This window comes from Saimiri boliviensis, chromosome 3, assembly GCF_048565385.1.
Source record: "Saimiri boliviensis isolate mSaiBol1 chromosome 3, mSaiBol1.pri, whole genome shotgun sequence".
NCBI lineage: Eukaryota > Metazoa > Chordata > Mammalia > Primates > Cebidae > Saimiri > Saimiri boliviensis.
Window position 1 is genome coordinate 174,362,692 of NC_133451.1, and position 21,560 is coordinate 174,384,251.

General features: G+C 42.1%; 1 protein-coding gene across 1 annotated transcript in view; it reads right to left on the minus strand.

Moving 5' to 3' along the window:
* Positions 1-21,560, minus strand: part of GALNTL6 (polypeptide N-acetylgalactosaminyltransferase like 6) — a 1,203,768-nt gene that overhangs the window by 193,869 nt on the left and 988,339 nt on the right. The window contains exon 7 of the mRNA XM_003938723.4: positions 21,328-21,511. Within this exon, the coding sequence (XP_003938772.1) occupies positions 21,328-21,511 (184 nt within the window). The remainder of the gene's footprint in view (positions 1-21,327; positions 21,512-21,560) is intronic.

The following is a 21,560-nucleotide window of genomic DNA, read 5'->3' on the forward strand; positions in this document are numbered from 1 at the left end:
AGTTGGGGGAAGTTCACTGCTCCCTTCTATCCTGAGTCTTTAGCAGTCTTTCTCTGTAGAAAGAAGTTGTTGGTATCCACTGACTTCACTGTTGAGGCTTTCACTGTAATTCTAAGATATCGGGAAAAGCTTTTTTTAGTAATATTCTCTTACTGCAGAATGGGCTATTAGCGTGGGGGTTAGCGACTTACTTCAGGAGAGAATGATAACCTAAAGTCCCACTCACTATAAGTGACAGGTATTTGGTCGAATCAGTCCTTATTCATAATTTTTATGGAGCTCAAGTGTGAGGGAATGAAGATTTTAGAAAGGAGGAGAGCAGAGGAGAAAAGGCAGGAGACAAGGCTTCCTGGCGCTATAGTGGGGTCACCTACTCCAGTGGCCTTATTTCACCCTGTCTAGAGCGCTATTGGGATGATGAGAAAAGATGCCTTCCCCAGTTTTTCTTTGACTTAAGGGCTCTTTGGCATCCACTCATAGCAGTATCTTCAGAATGATAAATGGTTATCATTTCTCCCTTAAACTGCAGTTTTTCTACAAACTATCAACAGAAGATTTCCAGAATTACTGAGAAAAGAAAATACTGGGCACTTTAATTTAAAAATTTGGCTTACTGAAGAACTTAAATGGGCTGGGTGCAATTATACCCAGCTACGGTCTGGTCTTGTGGCCAGGTGCAATGGATGTTTATTATTGGGTCATTCCAGAAGAACAGCCGTGTTCTAGTGGGTAAAACTCCCACCCCCACCCCCCATATGGTTCTGTGGGGCTGCCAATCACAGTTCTTCCCACCTGGCCAGAGCCATGGGGGTGGGAGTGACTGTGGCCTGGGCCTGCACAAGGAAGGTCTTTCCTTCACGTTTTTCTAGCTGGAGCTAGTGGGGATCACCACCTCTTCTTTCTGACAGCAGAGCTGTTAGATGGCGAGACAAGCACCACCTGTGGTCAGGAATCTGACCTGTCTAGTGTCAACCCAGGGACTGGGAGGATGAAGCCATCCAGATAGACGCAGAGGGAGAGAGAGGTGAGAGACAGAAGTGGGTACGGGTGATGTTCAAGACCCAGACCCAGGTGTTCCAGGTGCGAGGCCCTTGCCTTTCTGGCACTGGGCTGCGTGAGTCTGCTGAACCCCTTGCTCCTCAGGCTGTCTGCTCCTGGGGTGACTTACTCACCGTGGAGAAAGCCAGCCTCCTGAGGCCTGGCCCAAGGTCAGTTCTGCTCTGCAAAGGGAAACTCTTTGGAGAGAAATTTTTGAGCCTGCCTAGTCACACGTCTTTGCAACTTAGGAGAATAATGGTAATTTAAACTTTATCACAGACACAGATCACTAAATTCAGGTTTCTTCCTGGTAGAGATAATAAAAGGTATTAAATGAGAAAGACCTTTAGACTCTCCAAAAGCATTAGGATGGTCTAATTTAAAATATTTTAGCATGCTACTAACACGTGGAATGCGAATTGGTGAAACCTCGTACAGTCTATCTCTGAAATCCCAGTTCAGCTTTGCTGACTATCTGGGAGTAAGCAATTAACTTCCCACCATCCCTACACAGCATGTGAGACAGGCCGATGTTAGCATGTTTGCTGTGGCGGGGAGTGGAGTCAGACAGATCAAGAAGCGAATCTTCCTTCTGCAACTTAATTGTGTTTTACTGAGGAGCCCAAGGTCCAGAGAAGTAAAGCCATTTCCTCAAGACGACAAATCCAGTGGCCATGGAGGGCTTTATCCTTGCCAAAAGCTGTGATGGCTCCCCTGACTCAGACGAAAATGCAGGGCTCAAGGTTTCTCTTAGTTCAGGTTGCTCTAGCAAAGTACCGTAGAGCTGGTGACTTGCACACATCAGACATTCAGTTCTTAGAGTTCTGGAGGTTGGATGTCTGAGATCAGGGTGCCAGCATGGTCAGGTTCTGGGGAGAGTCCTGGTTTGGGATTGCAAGCTGCAGAGGTCTTGTTGGGTCTTCACATGGCAAAGAGAGAAGGTGTGCTCTCTCAATAAGGACACTAATTTATTCCCTCAAGAAGGGCATGAAACTCATTCCTGAGAGTACTACCTTCATGACTTAATTACCTGCTAACAGCCCTGCCTCCAGATCACATCGTGTTGGGGCTTTAGGCTTTGATGTGTGAATTTTGCAGGGATACAAACACTAAGGTCATAGCAAGGCCCTTCAGATGCAGCCAGACGCGATGCTCAGTCCTGGTTCCGGTCAGTGGTCAACCCTGTGCTTTGCCCCATGGTGCTTTTGTGGATTTCTTTGCCTGGAACTCATTTGTTTTTTCCTTTCCTGTCTCCACTACCTTTCTTTATTTGTGCTGATCATTCAAGGTGTAGTCCAAATCTCAGCTCACCGAGGCCTTTCCTGACACCCTCTCCAATTTTTTTCTGACCTAGTCCCATTGGGCAGATCAACTGGGAGCAGTTTGCACAGCATCTGAGTTTATTCCATGAATCCCTGTGTGCTGCGGGCATTTGTTTATGTCTTGTCTGCATCTCCACTCAGAACAGAGACAAAGCTTTCCTCGTCTATTACTGTGCTGGGGTTCTAGACCCCTCTGCATTATCTGCAGCCTCCAAGATTGCACAGCCAGCACCCGTTACCCATTATATATGCATGGTAAATAAATAAGCCCTTTTTTCTTTTCTTTTTTTTTTCTTTTTTCTTTTTTTTTTTGAGACGGAGTTTCGCTCTTGTTACCCAGGCTGGAGTGCAATGGCGCGATCTCGGCTCACCGCAACCTCCGCCTCCTGGGTTCAGGCAATTCTCCTGCCTCAGCCTCCCGAGTAGCTGGGATTACAGGCACGCGCCACCATGCCCAGCTACTTTTTTGTATTTTTAGTAGAGACGGGGTTTCACCATGTTGACCAGGATGGTCTCGATCTCTTGACCTCATGATCCACCCGCCTCGGCCTCCCAAAGTGCTGGGATTACAGGTGTGAACCACCGCGCCCGGCCTTACTTTTCTTTTGATTCTGAATCTTTCCTTCCTCCCTCCCTCCCTTCCTCCCTTCTTCTGTCTCTCTTTTTCTTTTTCTTTCTTTCTTTCTTTCCTTTCTTTCTTTCTTTCTTTCTTTCTTTCTTTCTTTCTTTCTTTCTTTCTTTCTTTCTTTCTTTCTTTCTTTCTTTCTTTCCTTTCTTTCTTTCTTTCTTTCTTTCTTTCTTTCTTTCTTTCTTTCTTTCTTTCTTTCTTTCTTTCTTTTTCTTTCTTTCTTTCTCTCTTTCTTTCCTTCTTCTTTCTTCTTTCTCTTTCTTTCTTTTCGAGGGAGTAAAGTGGTGTCATCTCAGCTCACTGCAACCGCAACCTCCCCCTCCTGGGTTCAAGCTTTTCTCCTGCCTCAGCCTCCCGAGCAACTGAGACTACAGGCACATACCACCATACCCTGCTAACTTTTGTATTTTAGTAGAGACAGGGTTTCCTCATGTTGGTCGGGCTGCTCTTGAGCTCCTGACCTCAAGTGATCCACTCACCCCAGCCTCCCAAAGTGCTGGGATTACAGGTGTTAGCCACCGTGCCTGCCGCCTGATTCTGAATCTTGTCTTCTGTTCATATCTAGGCCCCAGCCATTTATCTCCACATACCTTCCTAACCTACCCTTGAGAATCTCTGAGCTCTCTTTTTTCTGGTCCCCACATCTTACATAATGGAGAGTCACACTGCACTACCTTCAAGGGAGCTCCGTTAGAGAAGAGACCAGAAAGATTTCATCAATTAATCTATGCACCTATAAATAATGCCACGTTGTGGCTGCTGGGTGACCTCACAGTCAGGCTGTATTTCATACTTCTCAACTTGGGACACATTGGGTGTCCTACCTGGATGTTATCTTTCTTGATTCCCTGTGGACATTATTTTTAATTTAGGGGTCAAAACCGCCTTTGCGGAAAAAAAAGATTTTGACCTTTTGTCCATGCTTTCTCTAAAAAACGATTTATCTTTTTAGCAGCAGGTGGCAGTATAACACAAACAAAAGTTGGCATAAACGACCGTTTTAATATTTTAGGCTCACTTCAGCATCACAATACCAGTCCCATTCTGACCTAGATTTCTACAACAATTCTGAATTTAAAAATAGACTCGTTATAAAGATTTGATCTATTGGTCATCTTTTTACTATCAGCCATTCGCATATATTTTTTCAAATCGGACAGTTTTGCCTTGGTTACATGTAATAGTTCCTTTATCCCTGGCATGTCAAAAGTGTAAAACAGGGGAGAGTCTTTAGGAAAAATTTTCTTTATCTATTTTGCTATGTGCATTTGTCTTAATAAATTTTTACTTCCTACTTTAAATTTACTATATTACGTTAGTTAGCATAAAATTATTTGGGCTTTGGTGTGACCTCAGATGAGAAAAATGGTCTTTCGGTGGAATTTATTTGAATTAAAGTTTTAGATATATGTATACTTATTGGGATACTGTCTTTCAAAGGGTTAGTTCTGTCTTCCAGAATTATAGTTTATTTTTTAGACAGCATTCTTTGTGGAATTAGATTTCCTTTGATTTTGTTTCTCAGGCTTTAAAAATTATCCATATCTCTTCTAGGGAATTTCACCAACAAAACTGGAAGAAAGTATTCATCAGACCAAGATGAATTTTATGTCGCAGGAGCCAAGAAATAGTTTGCAGGATGTGCCTAGTTAAACTTTTAGATACCAAGAAGCAAAGGTTAGGAATACAGGAAGTCAGAAATCTATTACTCAAAGGCTCTATCAGCTGCGTTTTGTTTTCATACAAGACAGTGTATTGCAAAATCTTCATTATGGTGAATAAATACTTCCAATTTATATGATTCACTTGTGTGTAAATAAGCACTTGAAGTTCTTTGCTGTATTTTCTCTTTCTGTAGATCCCAGACCCTGCATCCCCATTTACTTTCTAGTAAATATTTTACTTTCTTCTTTTATTGTGCTGCTGAAACATGGATACCAGATTCCAGAACCTGAAGCAATGAGGTGCTGAAGGATGGGTAGAAAGAAAGACTGAGCACAGAGTATCCCTACAATTACTGACTCCAAACTCACTCCTTCATCCAGCAAATACTCAGTAGCTACTATGAGGAGTCACTGTGTGAAGTTCCAGCCCGGAGCAGGCAGACACGCTCTCTGCTGACATCCTCGTGGGTCTGAACCCTGGCTCTCGCTTTGCCCTCCTAAGAGTACCCGTAGGCGGATGGCAGATGTCTTGCACACCGTTGTCCTGTCTTGTAACTCTTCTCTCTCAGGATGCGTCTCATCCACATACAGAGGGAAGAGGATGTGAAGACACAGGAGTACACCAGAGTGATGCTTCCAAGAGCCGAGGAATGAATGCGGCTTGGAGAAGCTCAGAGAGGCTTGGAACGGATCTTCCCCAGTGTTTCAGGGGCAGCGTGGCTCTGCTGACACCTTGATTTAGGACTTCTTGGCCTCCAGAACTGGGAGACAAGTTCCACTTACTTCAAGCCTTTCAGTCTGTGGTACTTTGTTACGGAAGCCATAAGAAAATAGCCCAGATTTTGGTTGATAACTTTTTGCTTGATAGCATGAGGGATTTCCTCGACTTTCTCCTTTAGATTGCCAGAATGGGCTTTAGCCTGGTTCCTTTTATTATTCAGTCCATCCATTGAATGTTTTCTTTTAGTCATCATATTTTAAATCTGTGAGGATTGTGCTCATTTCCCTTCCACACAGAAACTGTTGTAGATGGCGGAGGAGGATAATTTGATTATTTAAAATAAGTGTCTTTGTTTCTTCTAGGTACTGTTGGTTTGTTCTGCTTCTTCTCTTTGTTTGTGCTAATTTAACACATGATGGTGATCAGATCACACGTTGGAAGAAAAGACTGGTAGGCTTGCAGGATGTGGAAGACCTTGGTGGAAATGGTCCCTCCCTGACAGCAGGGCTGACTGTGGCCCCTGAGTGAGCGGAGACATAAGATGATAAGCAAGTGTTTCTCCCTGTGGGGCATGGGGTGCAGGGAAAGCAATTGACAAAATAAGGAGGGTTTAGTCAGGGTTGGAGCACTTCGGTGTATTTTTTTTTTTTTTTTAATTTTAATGTTTGAGACGAAGTCTTGCTGTGTCACCCAGGCTGGAGTGCAATGACGCGACCTTGGCTCACAGCAACCTCCACCTCCCAGGTTCAAGCAATTTTCCCGCCTCAACCTCCCAAGTAGCTGGGATTACAGGCGCCTTGGCACCATGCCGGGCTAATTTTTGTATTTCTAGTAGAGATGAGGTCTTATCCTGTTGGCCAGACTGATCTCAAACTCCTGACCTCAGGCGATGGGCTTGCCTCAGCCTCCCAAAGTGCTGAGATTACAGCTTGAGCCATCACACCTGGCCCAGTGTATTTTCCTCCTTTACTTTCTTCCTTCAATGTCTAAAGTGCAAGCAGAAGGTGATTTAGTTTTTATTCCTTGCTCTACCATTTAAAGAATGCCATGGGGGTTGGGGGGGAAAAACTTGTATAGTGAGATAACATTTTTTGAAAGAAATTATTATTGATAAAAATTTTCTTCTTTGTTTTTCTTGTCGTATTTGGCTGTCTGCCCATAGGAGTGTAGGCTTCTTTTGGTTTAGAGGAAGGCAAAGCATCACCAAGAATAAGAAAGTCACTGCTCGGCTTGGCTTTCACCTTGACTTTCTCCTCCAGATTGCCAGCGTGGGCTTTAGCCTGGATCCTTCCATGATTCAGTTCATCTACTTAATTTTTATCGAAGTATCAAAGAAACAGAGCTTTTGTTTGCAAGAACAATGATTTGTTGAAAGAGGGAACATGAGGTATTGGTTCCAAAAAGTCAAAATTGGGAGGTTTTGGCCCAGTTCTCATGGGTCCTGGCGGGTGGAGTGTGGTAGGGAGACAGACTCCAGATCAGTTTTAGGATTCCAAGACATAGAGGGATTGTCCCTACTTCCTGCCTAGAATTCCTGGTTTGTGGATACCTCCGAGTAACACGCTTTATGCCAACCTGAGGAAGCTCATTACAATAGAATGGTGGCATTGGGAGGTGGGATTAGGCAGACAGAGCCTTAGATAGGACATCCTGGTTCTCCACAACCTGCAATGGGTGGAATCTTGCCTGTTGGAGGGAGGGGAGCAGAAGAGAGTTGAATGCTAGAGGACCCGCACTATGAAGCAGGCTGAAGGGACTCATCTCTGAGATTTGAAGCTCAATAAACCAAAGCCAGGACTCAGTAAGAGCCGTGGTTGGGCCCCTCAGACTAGTCCTTAGCCAGAACTTAGAACTTAGGTAGAGCTGAGTCGCGGGAGAGGAACCCTACTATGCAAGAGAGCAGGTGGAGACGTGATGGCTGGGACATGTTATCCAGTGAGGACAAAATCTCTTTTGAAAGGTCTGCTGCACCCCATCTGAATCCCGCTGAGGCTAGATGAGAAGGATAAAGCGTCAGAGGACACCTGCCCCCGTCGTGACTTGTCCCACCGTCAAAATGCCCTCTGGAGATCGGAGGAGAACGGAGGAAAGTTGAGCAGAGCAGTTTGGAAAGGAAAACATTCCTGGCACGGAGTTAGACTTTTGAATGGACTGAGTTCGAATTGGGAATTTACTGAGAATTTACCCATAAGAGACCAAGTTCTGGATCAGAAGAAATACACGTTTCCTTGGTGAGATGAGGGGCTCCCTGCTGTCCAGTGACCTGAGATTCGGGAAAGAGGGCCGTGCTCCGGTCTCCTTGAGATGTTCCTGTCTCTATGGGATGGGTAGTCTGGAAGCTAAAGGCGCGTCCCGTTCCTCCCACCCCCACAGGCCGCACACCTCTTGTGAACTGCGTTTTCCAGACTCCATTATTCCCTGCACAAAGGATTCTGAGCCTGCCTCAAAGGCCTACGTCATTCCACTATTTGATTCTTTTTCCATGGGCTGCTTTCCTGTTTGGGATTTATACCCTTAGGGCTGGGGCTTGGGCAAAGGTTGGCTATTTTTGAAGGAATTGGATGCGTTCACCTGCATCGCATGTGCCCACGGGCTGTGGAGGCACAGAATAAGCCAGAGGGAAGGTGTGGGCTGTGGGCTGCTGTCCTGCCTGCCCACAGGTGCCGCGACAGCTGAATGGATGCTAAGGAGCAATTCTGCATGCATCCCTGCTCTCTGGGTTGTTTTGGAGGTATATTGATCAAGGGAGGAAGACAGAACAGAATTCAGTCGTTTGCTAGCTCAGTTTATAAACTTCCAAATACTTAGCCATATGCCACCTGTGCCTTCATGTGCACTCTTGTCCTGGACCTGAATGTGTTAGGAGCCAGCCTGCTGCTCATGGGGAAGCAGGACTCCGGGGCTCTGTGAGGTTCCGTTATGGAGATAAAGAAAGTTACATTCATGCCCACTTGCACTGCAACTGTATGTTTGAAATCTGCTCCATCTGCTACAATGATCATCTATGAGATGGTTTCTATTCCTACCCAAAACTAAAAAGTAAATTCTTGGAGCAGTGTTAAGCAATGGAAAATATGTAGGCAGCGTGTATTCTTCGCTAACTTTAAATCGGGGGCTGGGGATACATGCGGGGAGGAGGGAAATACAGGCTGATCCCGTGCTGGCTTCTGCATGTGTGGATTCCGGTTGTCTCAGCTTCCCTCAGCTTTCCCTGGCAGTTCCCCTCCTCCTACATGGCATTCAAACCTGCTTTCCGCTTTTGTGGCTTATGATGTAATCATTCTTTCTCTCATCGTATACTTTTACCTTATCCACCACGTTACTCAGTTTCTCCCTTTGTGTAGCACTTCGGAAGGCCTGGGATGAGTTTTCCCAGCCATCCAGTGCAGGCTGGAAGACCCTATGCTCCTGCTCTCCTGCCCTGTATCACCTCCATCCCAGAAGCAGGATCTGGGCAGAGTCTTGGGCTTCCAACCGAGTTCCCACTGATAGAAAAACAAGCTAACAAGACAGCAAAGTGGCAAACATCTTCATGTTGCCACCAAGTTCCATCAGTGAAGAAGGCTGGAACGGGAAGGTGCCCTCGAAGTCACTTTGAATCAGAAGCTGCCGCCTGCAGTGCCCAGTCAGCAAGAGCCTTTCCTTCCTTCCTGACGGCCTGGCCTCAGCCTTTCCACTGAAATATGCCATTTACTCTCCCTCCATCCCGCTCACAAGAGTTCATTTTGTCCCATTTTTATTGGCACTCCAGGACTCAAAACAGACATTTATTTCTCTTAAATGTATTTCTAGATGGATCTATCCCAAGAAGCATTAGATCAGAAAAGAAAAAGAAAGAAAACGGAAGAAAAGAAGAAAGAAAGAAGAAAGAAAAAGAGAAAGAAAGAAAATATTGTCCTGTAATTTGGCATCCTAGTCATCACTTGATTATTTTATTGAAGGAGGGAGTGATGATCTTGGCAAAACCAAGTGGATGTAGGCTCACTGTAGATACTGAGCCTAGATCCAAATAATCTGAGCAGCAAACAATAGGGACTAATGACTTCTGTCACACATAAGCTCATGACAGTCTGTTACTTTTCTAGTGTCACTTATCTGTGTTTACATCAGGGGAGTGTGTGCATTACTATTTTATTTTAAAAATTTTTTGCTCTTTGTTCAAAGATTGAGATAGGGAGTTCTCTCATTTCTGAAGCCTTCTTTCGGTCCTATATCTGACTCTACCTCTGAGTGCAATCTCAACTACTTCCACGAGAGACCTCGAACACAGCCCCCTAAGAAGACATCAGTATACACTCAAAGCCAGATTGTGTTTCTTTCTCACTCCTGTTTGTCATATGTGTACACTTTCTTAAAAATTCATTTGAAGCAATTTACAAGCAAAATTTATCACAAACAGACACATTCACGAACACATGTAATAATGTAATATATATATATATATAGACATATACCTATGTATACATATAAATAACCTGATACCAATGTATTATTATTACATATATGTGTACACACACACACACACACACACACACACACACACTATACCATGGAAGTCAAGTTCTGACCAATAGTCCTGGTGGCCAACTCTGTTCTTTCTCTGGCAGAGTAATGATTCAGGACTAGAGACTTCTTGCTGACTCAGGGACACAGATTCTAGTTTTCATCATTTCTTCAAATATAAATACTGAGGGCTTCAGCAGCACACCACATTTAAGCTTAGTTTTCTTCGCTAGGCTTCAGATCTATCACATTGTTCGGGATTGCTATGCCTTCCTGTTCAAAGACTATAGTCTTTCTCTGTAAATTCTGAGATTATATTTGCCATCAAGCCCACTGGCCCTTCCCCACACTGCTCTCCAGCATGGATCTTTGGTCAACTCTAGTGAAGTCCACTGCTCCCACCAGCTTGGGCTCTAGTTGGTTTCTAGAATCCAGGTAGCACAAGATGCTTATAGTACCTTGATGTTTGTTAGAAAAAGACAGAACTGAAGAGCAGTATCATGACCTGGCTGCCTTCTTAAAGATGCTGTTATCTACTAGGTTGTGGTTTTAAAAATGATTTTAATTGTCATTCATAGTATAAAGAACTTCAGGCAGGCATTCTGTTTTTTTCTAAAACATTTCTTTATCATCTTCCTTCTACATACCAGATAAATGCCTTCTATTGTCTTCTTCATTTCTTTTCTCCTTGACTTTCTACCACTCCCCTATGAGAATTTATGCTCTATTTAGACTGCTCTGTGGGTGACACCCTACAAATAGCTGTGCTCAGTCCTGCCACGTTTTCTGTAGCTGGTATCCTTTTCTGAAAAACTGTCATCTCGTTTTCAAAGATACACAGCCTTGTCTGACCACTTCTTTTTTTAATCTTAAATTGATTTCATTCATTCCATAAATATTGTTGAGTGTCTTTGATGCACAGGGACTAGGTGCTAGGGACGCGGCACTGACTGCATGGAAGAAAACTGCTCCCTGCCCTCATGGAGTTTACATTCTAATACTGATGTTGAAATGATCAGGAAAAGAGAAGGATTTTTGAATTGCGGAGGAAAGCAAAGAGGAGAGTGGAACTAGAGGCGATATTTTAGCAAGGAAGCTTCAGGTGAGAAAATGAAGTGAAATAAAGCTAATATGTAGGCCTCAGGTGTATATCCCTGTCTGTAGGGAGGGAAGAGGAAGATTATGGGAATGGCAGAACGTTCTGTTAAATTCCACCATGCTCTGTTATCATATTATTGGGGCAGAGTCAATATTGCGGAACTTCAGGTGCTGGGAAGGGGGCTGTGTGACAGTATTTCCACAGGTGCATGGAAGTTCCTCCCTTAGCTAAATGCCAGCAAGATTCAGTTACAGAAGACTGGGCCGGGCAAAGTGGCTCATGCCTGTAATCCTAGCACTTTCGCTGAGGCAGGCGAATCACCTGAGGTCGGAAGTTCAAGACCAGCCTGACCAACATGGAGAAACCCCATCTCTACTAAAAATACAAAATTAGCTGGGTGTGGTGGTGCATGTCTGTAATCCCAGCTACTCAGGAGACTGAGGCAGGAGAATTGCTTGAACCTGGGAGATGGAGGTTGCAGTGAGCTGAGATTGCGCCATTGCATTCCAGCCTGGGCAACAAGAGTGAAACTACATCTCAAAAAGAAAATAAAGACTGGGGAGTCAGAAAAGGAGAGCTAGAGCACAGAACCAGGAAAATGCCCAGATAAGGAATAAGTGAGATGAAGTCAAGTCAACGGTAGTGAAGGGACAGAGCAACTTGCCTCACACATTAGACACACAGACAGACTCAGGATACCAGTCTGAGAAGCAGAATAAAGTAGATAATAGTTGATATAACAGATAAATGAACCAAAAAAAAAAAAAACCCACAAAAAAACCCTACAAGAAAAAACAGTCAACAATCCATTCATGAACCTCACAGTTCAACACGTAGGGAGCCATTGCTATGTCTTAGTTGATGCAGTTTTCTCTATCACTATTGGGTGGTACTGGAGGTCTGGGGGTGATTGGCATGAAGAATTCAAGCCCTCACCTGATCATGGAGGAGCTATCTGATCCAGCAGCAGTAAAGCAAGATCAAGAATGAGATCAAAAGTCCAAAGTTCAAGAGGCGATGTTATCAAAGAAACAGAGGATAGTTAGAACAAAAGTCACGGTAAGGTTTAGGTGGAGAAGAGCAGTGTATTCTGGAGTTCCACAGAGACCACGGTCCTGAGTGGCTGGTATGCAGGAGTGAATACTTCTTTCAGGATGGAAGAACAGATCTCATCAACTTTTAAAATAGTGCACGTAACCTACCAGGCTGCCTATGACGGAATGGCCCTTACAGGAAGTCGCAGCAGAAAAAAAGTGGTTCAAGAGTCCACACACATGGTCAGGAACCAGAAAGTGGAGGTCTCAAAGCCCACAGTATCCCAGGAAACCAGAGATCTCAAGAGACCAAGAGGGTACAGTGGAATAATTACTGGGATTGCTAATTTAGTCATTGATTTTGTTAATATCATTTTAAGTTTTAAAGGAAGGAGAAAATGATAGGGAACATCTTGTTGAGGTAAAGATCACACCTACAGGGAGAGGGAGGAAAGAAATAGTCATTTCTGATCCTGACAAGGGAAAAGAGATTGTTGCCACCTGCTGTGGGGAATTTCTCTGTCAGATGTGATTTCCCTGGAGACTGGGGGCTCGGGACAGCCAAGGGCCTCCAGAGCCAAGGTAAGGAGGCTTCAAAAGGAGAGATGGGTAATTTACAATGTGGCTTTGGAACATCTCTGCCCATGTTATACTGTTTTACTTTACATTTAAAAAATCTTCAGTGAGTGTTTATTCTGGGCTTTCAAAGGAGATTGATTTTCTTCAATATTTTGATTAGCTTTTTAAACACTTGAGCCATTTCTTCTCCTTTATTGTCACCTTCTGTAGATTAGGGCACCACTTAAAAGTTTGACAGTCTTTTCCCTAAACACTTTGTCCTTTTGCGGTTGTCAAATATTGAATTAGATCTTGTTATAAACAGACCAGAAGCTGGCATTGTTGACATTTCCCTTCATTAGTAACTGAAAGCTGACATTTTCAACCTATCAGCTCCAGTTTGGTCTAATGATAAGAAAACAGTATGGGGAACAAGGCAATCTGTTTCCTTTCCTGCTCTTATTACGAACTCACATTAAAACATTAATTGAAAAAACTACTTTGTGATAGCCTAACAGACTCCATCTTACATGTGAGCCTGATAAACTCCATCTTAGCCTCTCCCTTCCCCACCATTTCTCCTTCGGGTGCACAGCTGGGTCACGCTGTACCCAGTACCTTGCAACCCTTGTAACTAAATCCTGCTTGGGAGCCTACCTGCTATTGTGAATACCCTCCCCTCCTTGGTGAATGATTGTGTAGAAAGTGCCCCCTGCTACCTCCCTTGATGACTGTATGGAAATACCCTTGGTAACCAGCAACTATGGGAGCCTCCTGCCTCCTGGTTACCAGCCACTTTCTTTAACCTACTCCTTCTGCTTCTGTAAAATTTCACTTCAGCTAGACTTCTCCCTCCCCTATCCTAAGCAAGGTATAAAAGGAAATCAAGCCCCTTCTTTGGGCCCAGAGGTTTTTGGGCGTGAGCTGACTCTCGGTCGCTGGCAATAAAGGACTCTCAGTTGGAACTCAGAGTGTGGCACTTTCCTTCCAACCTACTGGGTTACAGCACTTCATTTAATGAGTGCCTAAGTTTCTGTTCCAAGGAGAGGAAAATAAAATTATTGACTATCCCTAGGATTCAAAGTCTGAATGAATTAAAGAAGGTATTCATTTGAGTCCTATGAGATTATTGATTAAACCTAAGATTTGAAATCTGAATGAATGAATGAAGGCACTAGATTTGAGTCCTGATTTTGCCTCTTATTCTTTATGATAGTTCTTCATTTCTTTGGTTCTCACTCTATTTGTAGAATTAGAAAATGACAACATTTACTTTAACCCTTTGAAAGGATTATTACACGGAATTAATTAGATAATGTAGTGAAGGCTTTACATATGATGAAGTGCTAAATGGATGCTAGTTTTTATATTACATAGTGTATAGGCTTCATGAAATAGATTATTTGGCCAGTTTAATTGAGGGGCTTCTGGAACAATGAGAAGTTCAGGCAAGATCTGTGGTTGTGGTTGTGGAGAGCTGAAAACCTAGTTAACTCTGCAGAAACTTGTCTCTAGACTAAATTGATGAACATAGATTCTAATCTAATTCCTGCACATGTTTGGAACTTCAGTTTTGAAACCTCAATCATAGAGAATTATGTGGTTGGAGGTTGAGGTCAAGGAGCACATACTTTGGTATTTTTATGCATCAATTTGATTTTTTTGAGGAAAAAGGGAATAAGATTTGTAGCAATTGCATGAAAATCATAGAAAGTTTCTGAGAATATTGACTTGACTTGAGAAGCAGGGAATGAACAAAGTTCTCCCTCTACCGAATGGATATTCCAGGCTCTGGAGGTGTCCTAACAGGGGTGGAAAAGAATCAAAGGGAGGATGAACAGTATCTAATTAAACTTAGAGGTGACAGTGGAGAAAATCCCCAAAGTTATCCTTCTGAGCTTACATTCTACATTAAATTCACAGTTTGACCAGTCCCTTTTTCCATGGAAATCAATTTCATGCTTTACTGATTTTGATTAAATGTAGAATTACTAATACTGGGTCAAAACCTACGTGGAAAGAGTTTTGTGTAAAACAGATTGTCTTTACTTTCAAATTCTGAGTAGGCTAACCCTCGGTGAAATCTACCCAAGTGGGATACTAAAATTTTGAAGGTCAATCGGTATAATCAACAAGGTGCTGATAAAAGCTAATAGTTTATTCTAAGCACCAAGTGAGTTGATCCTCACTCTGTTGTTATCTTCTTTGCATTAATAAAGTGAAGCTTCTATGTCCACCAAGGAGAAAGAGCCTCTCTTCCTCCAGGTTAGTCAACCCTACCCTGGGTCCATTGCTTTCTGAGCAGAGGCTCGATCTTAGCCTCACTCACACTCTCCACTGGGTACCCTTGTGCAGGCACAGTCTATCTGTATGAGACAGACCTGGAGTGAATTTGTTTGACCCAAAGTCTTGAACGTGTTTTGAAATAAGACTTGCTGTAAGGATTGGTAAATGTCAGTGATGTTTTGGCTTTGTGAAATTCATTTACCAGCTGCATTGCTGTGTTTTACGGAAGAAGTAATTGTATTCTCTGAAGTTTTTTTTCCTCTATTTCAGTGTGACTATTCCTTAACCACTAGAGAATGCATTTTTTCTTAGTAGAATGGGAGATGAAAATCTCACTGGAATTGTGGGAATTCTTAGTTCTCCGTTCTTATTCCTATTTGCTGTGTAAACTTTGGAAAACTGCCTGAATCATCTCATTTGTAAAAATTATATATTTCATAGGCTCGAAAAAAGGATTAAATGGGTTAGGAAGATATGTACATTTTCTTGCAAAGTCTCTGACTCACAGCAGTAGACATTTAACAACTGTTAATTTCCTCTCCATCACCATGTGTGAAAGAAAGAATAGCATGGAATGATGAGTCAGCAACCCCAGATTCTAGCAGTAGCTGTTAAATTTGTTAGTAGTGACACTGGATACGTCATTCAGGCTGTATAGCCCAGGTTTCCTCTTTTGGAAAAATGAGAAGTTGAGTTGTCTCTAAGGCTTTTTCTAGCTTATTGAATTTATGATTATTTGTATTTTTTTTTTTTTTGAGATGAAGTCTCACTCTGTCTCCCAGCCTGTGGCATGATCTTAGCTCACTGCAACCTCTACCTTCCGGGTTCAAGCCCTTCTCCTGCCTCAGTGTCCCAAGTAGCTGGGACCACAGGCACATGCTGCCATGCCCAGATAATTTTTTTTTTTTTTTGTATTTTAGTAAAGATGAAAAGATGAGGTTTCACTGTGTTGCACAGGCTGGTCTCGAACTCCTGAGCTTAGGCAATCCACCTGCCTTGGTCTCCCGAAGTGCTGGGATTATAGGCGTGAGCCACTGTGCCCGGTCTATTTGTATTTTTTTTCTGATTTTATTCTATGCCTAAATTTAGCAGAAAGTTGTATTTGTTACCCAAGGAGCACTGACTTTCACAGAGTATTGGCATCAGCACGTTCTCACATTCTTATACAAGAAAGAGAGTCAGCAAGTTCTTCATTGTGTCCCTTGGAAGAACAAAGGAAGGTACTATCGGCCAATCTATAGAAAGCATTCTACTTCCATGTGACGGCGATACAACTTTCTGTAGCAGAGAGGTAGACTTTTCCCCATTTTAGCGTGGGCAATGTCTCACACTTTTGGATTGCAGAACCAGCTCACAAGGATCTCACACCTGTCCTGTCAGAGGATCTTTCACGCCTGAAGTGCCTACCTTGAGGTCCTTGGCAATGGGTCATGGCTGTTGCTTTCCATGCCTAGGGACATTTGTAGGCTAGGCATTGGCCCTGGACGAGGAATCACTGAATTCAAACTGATAGGTCTGTGGATCACAGTGGTTTGTGAGATAATCAAATGGATGATTGCAGCCTGTGAGTTTCCCCATTGTTGTATATATCTTTTTATTTTAAACTTTTTGGAAACTGGTGGTATAAATAGATGGAAAATAGAAGATGTCAGTTCTCACTAATGACTCTATGCAAGAATTCCATCGATGGTGATTAAAACTCCTAGTTTTAGAAGTCTTTAAGGAATTGTGAAGATCTATCTGAAGAAGACTAGCAGTGCAGAGAGAATTTCCCCACAATCACAAAACAAAATAGAGGTGGATTCCGAAAAATATAATAAACTTGCAAAATAACTGAATAAACTGTGGAATCGATTCTTTGTATTTAGAGAAAGGAAGCATAATATCTAGGAACCTGCATAAATCCCCTAGAAATGAACTTGGTTTTTATAGTTGACAGAGTCGTGTATTAGGGCCTGGGTACCTGATATGCTGGATGGACTATTTCATGCTGCCATTGGAGACAAGTTGGAGAAACATTGGTAGTATTGCAGCAGTGACGCGAATTTATATAACAGTTATACCAACAAGTGTGAACTTTTACAGGATTCTAGTAGACCTGGAAAACACGGTGATAGAACTCAAAATATGTAACCTGGAAAAGAAAAATGTTTTGTTTTGTTTTTCCCTCTTGGGCAGTATAGGCATGGCAACTGTACTCAAATATCTCTGATATCTCTGTCATTAATGAGATATTCCTTGTATCTCAAGTAGGATGATTTGGGATTAGGAAGGCAGAATTTCCTTCATACAGGGGAAACATTTCTGTCAATAAGTCTAATAGAAAGGACTCTCTTTTGAGGTAGGAAATTGACTTTACAGATGAGTTGCTGCAGAGTCTGGATGCCTATCTTGTACATTGTCTAGTGGCTGCTCACAGGGAAGGGACCTTGGACAAGATAATTTATTCAGGCCCACTCTAGACTTTTAGAAAGAAAATGAACATCTTTCTCTTTGTCATCATGGCGGAAGAGCATATTATGTTTTGTCACACAGAAAAGGCTTTCATTTCCAAGTGCCCTGAATTCAAGCTGGACCAGGAATGAGAACACCTTCTAAAAGCCACAAATAATAAGAATTTCCTCAAAGCATTATATCATGATAAAAGCCACCAGAAAGAGGGAACATTTTGGTTTCTTCCTTAATAAGTAGCCAAACATATTTCCTGTTAATTTTATTTTCTTGTTTTTGAGACAAGCTCTCACTCTGTCACCCAGCCTGGAATGCAGTGGCATGATCGTGGCTCACTGCAGCCTCAACCTCTTTAGGTTTAGGCAATCCTCCCACCTCAGCCTCCCAATTAGCTGGGACTATAGGGGTGCACCACCATGCCCCACTAATTTTTTTTTTTCTGTAGAGATAAGGTTTTGCCATGTTGCCCCGGCTTGTCTCAACCTCCTGGGCTCAAGCAATCTGCCTGTCTTGGCCTCCCGAAGTGCTGGGATTATAGGTGTGAGCAACTGCAACTCTCACTCCAATTTTTATTTTTATTTTTTTGAGACAGAGTCTCGCTTTGTTGCCCAGGCTGGAGTGCAGTAGCACGATCTCTGCTCACTGCAACCTCTGCCTCCCAGGTTCAAGTGATTCTCCTGCCTCAGCCTCCTGAGTGGCTGGGACTACAGGTGCCACCACCACACCTGGCTAATTTTTAGTAAAGGAAAGGTTTCACCATAATGGCCAGGCTGGTCTCGAACTCCTGACCTCAGATGATCCACCCACCTCTGCCTCCCAAAGTGTTGGGATTACAGGCATGAGGCACTGCACCTGACCAAAATATTTCTTAAATGTATCCAATCCAATAGGAATTATGACCACTACATAATAATTTAAATCATGAATGTTGCATGTCTCTCATATTCTGGCAGCAGTTTGTTGAAAAACAGGATCATTTTGTAAATATCAGTAAATACTTTCTTAATGCTCAAGGGAGTTATCTTTTTCTTTTCTAGGCAGATTGTTGAAGGTCTTGATTCCTAGTTTAGAAGGTTGGTACATGTTGATCTCTTGGTCTGTGTAGTCTATGTGAAGAAATACAGTTTATACCACATCAGGATCACATATGCGTTATAACTGAAATTGAATATTTGAGAAATGACACACTTACCCACTAGTATAATACTCTAAAATTTTCAATTGAATTCAATCCAATTCATTAATAATTAAATACTGTTCATTCCACACTAATTTCACAGAATTTTCGAGTTGGAAAACACTGCTCTAATCAGTAGTCACTGAAAATTCAAGTAATGGCAGAATAAATGAGATAATTCAAATCTTGTCACTTAAGACATTTGATAAACTTGGTATGGAAAGATAATTTTTGCATCCTTATTGTATGAAAAGTCCCGGGGTTTGTGATATGTTTGCACATTCTTCTTTGGTTCCTTTCTTCCTAGCTTTTCAGCCTCTTCGCCCTGTCCACAGAAAACCATACGCTTCGGAAGCAGCCTCTCGAAACATGAAAGACTATAAGAAAGATGGACAGATAGTCTGTATTCTGTGTACCTTAAAGCTTTACAGCCAGAGAAGCACGTTTTAGCCTAAAGCTTGTCTGTTTATGAGCACATTCAGTTGACTGCGGTGATAACGAAATTGCCGATACACTGCGCAGTGCTGCCTGGGCAACCATTCTCTTATTATCAGGAAGGCGAACACACTTTGTAAGATCAAAGTGGACACCTCCTGGAAGTTGCATTTATTACAAGAGGCTAAAGTGTCCACATTCCCAGAAATCAAAAAGACTTAAGGCAGAAAGATAGTAATATGCAATTGATGAATGCAATTTTTGGCAGTTCAGCAGCCACCTAAGTTTGTGACAGAAACAAGAGGTAACCTAGTTCTGAAAGTTACTAATTCTGCCAGCTCTGTGTCTAAAAGCAAGGCGCTTGATATTGTAATAGCCACAGGCAGGCTCAGCCTGACAGAAATTTCGACTGTCAGTGCAGGCTCTGAGAATACTTTTATAATTGTCCTTATTGCAGATTCCACCGATAGTACTTTGATCCTACTATTTCAGGAAGCAGGATCTCTTCTATCACAGTGCAAATAAAATAAAGGTCATTATGACCAGTCACTTTCACGGTATTTGGAAAGCCAGCCTGGGTGATTTCTCGTCCTTACAACATGGCATTTTCTCATAGTAGTGGCCAAATTGTGGCTCTTCTGCCATGGGCTGGCACCTACTAACAGTTCTACCGTGATTAAGACCCTTTCATACTCCTCTCCACGTGCACATCTAAAATGTTTTAAATTTTATTTTCTTTTTTGTATCTAGTTTTTGAACTGACACATATGGTAGCAGTGAATTGATATGGGCAATAAGTTAAAAAAACTGTAAGTTCTTCCTTACAAGTCGTTGCAATCCAAACAGGCTGCTGAAAACTTTTATTATTTCCTCATGAGATGAACACTGAAACTAATTTGTATTGTTTAAAAAAGTTGTATATATTTATGGTGGACAACATGATGTTTTGAAATATGTACACATTGTGGAATGGCTGAATCAAACTAATTAACCTAAGTATCACCTCACACCCTTGTCCCCTGTCCCACTGTAAGCCCCTCCGTTGAGATTTTCAGATGGCTACCTTCAGACAAGTCTCAATAGCATCTCTCAGCTGAGCCCACTTCAAACGCTTATTAGCAACACTTTTATTCAGATTACTAGACAGCTTTTCTAGTAGTTTTGAATATCCATGAAATTTTGGCCAAAGCATTTGAGGAAGTAACAAAGGTACCTTATTATTTCTTTTCAAAAACCCTCCAGTAAGTGAAGAGCCAAAAGAAGCCGAACTCCAGAAGCTCTGGGTATTTCGGGAGAGCGCTTCATTTTACACACAAAAAAAATCCTAATGTCTTCTGAAATTCCTTTGCTTCCTCAGGAGTTCTATTTTTCTATAGACTAGAAGTATAGGAAACATTTTCCTGATAATTATGAAATGTTGATTGTAATTTAAACTGTTAGTATCAGATAAGTGGTTTTTGTACTCAGTAGCTTTTTACTGCAAACTTTCACAGCCCGTATTATTGAGGAAAAGACAGCATTATTTTAATGCATTTTAAGTGGACTCAGAGTGTGCAAAGCCTTGTACTTTTTTCTTGTACTAAGAAAAATATATGTAATAGTTTTTAAATTATAATAATTTTAATGACATCAAAGGGTACAGTATGAGGAATAGATTTATAGTATCCCTTGGGTAATCTCTGGGCTAACTAGTGGAAAAAGTTTGCTATTCACTATGAGTTGTCTTGATAGTCTGTCAAATTAAACTATACATATTTCTTCTTTTTCTTTAAATGCACACTTCTCATGTCCACACTGAAAAAACAGGATGTTGTTTGGTAGAAATTAATCATTAGATTATTGCTGTACATTCTTCTCTGGGCAGTATGTACTTAAATTAGGGGCAGGATTATTAAAGAAGATTGACTCTGGAAATATCACTTTGATTGAATTCCCCATGTTTCAGTTGTGGGAACATCTGCTTGGGAGCACGCTTCCATTCTAAGTAGACAATTTCCAACAGAGTGTAGAAAGTAGGCTTAAACCCTGGTTCATATTTTATATCAATTTCTAATAAAATAAAAATAAATTATTTTCAGTAATCCCTTAGGGAAAAGTCAAAAGAACAGAGAGAACTGAAAATAAGAAAGTGTTTAAGAAGGGTTATGTATATTCTGTTTATGCATTTTCCTGGTTCTTTCATCTGTACAGTTTCATACTGAGCAAAGTTTAAGAAGGGATGGTTCAGGTATTCAGGACAGCTTGTAATTTTCTACAGCATGTAGGTCTGACCTTTCTCTGATGTTTTGCATATTGTTGCCACCTGTTTTATCCCACTTTGTTAGAGATCATTGTCTTCTTGAGCCCCAGTTTGACACTGCAATGAGTCACCTGCCCTCACTCCCTTGGCCCCTCCCTTGGCTGCTACTCACTCAAAAGGGTCGCTGGGATCTGCCCTCTGGAGCTCTGGAGGGATGGGGATTCTTTTGTAGTACATTTCCCAGTCGAAGGCTCCTCGCATGGCATCCCCAGCTTGTGCCTCATACCCAAAGTGATTGTGGTCAATGACATCGATCATGGGACACACGATGGTTTTGTGGTTTAGTGCAATTTGGTCTGAAAAATGAAAGCACAAAATAGGAAATGACATGCCTGCCTCGGTCGT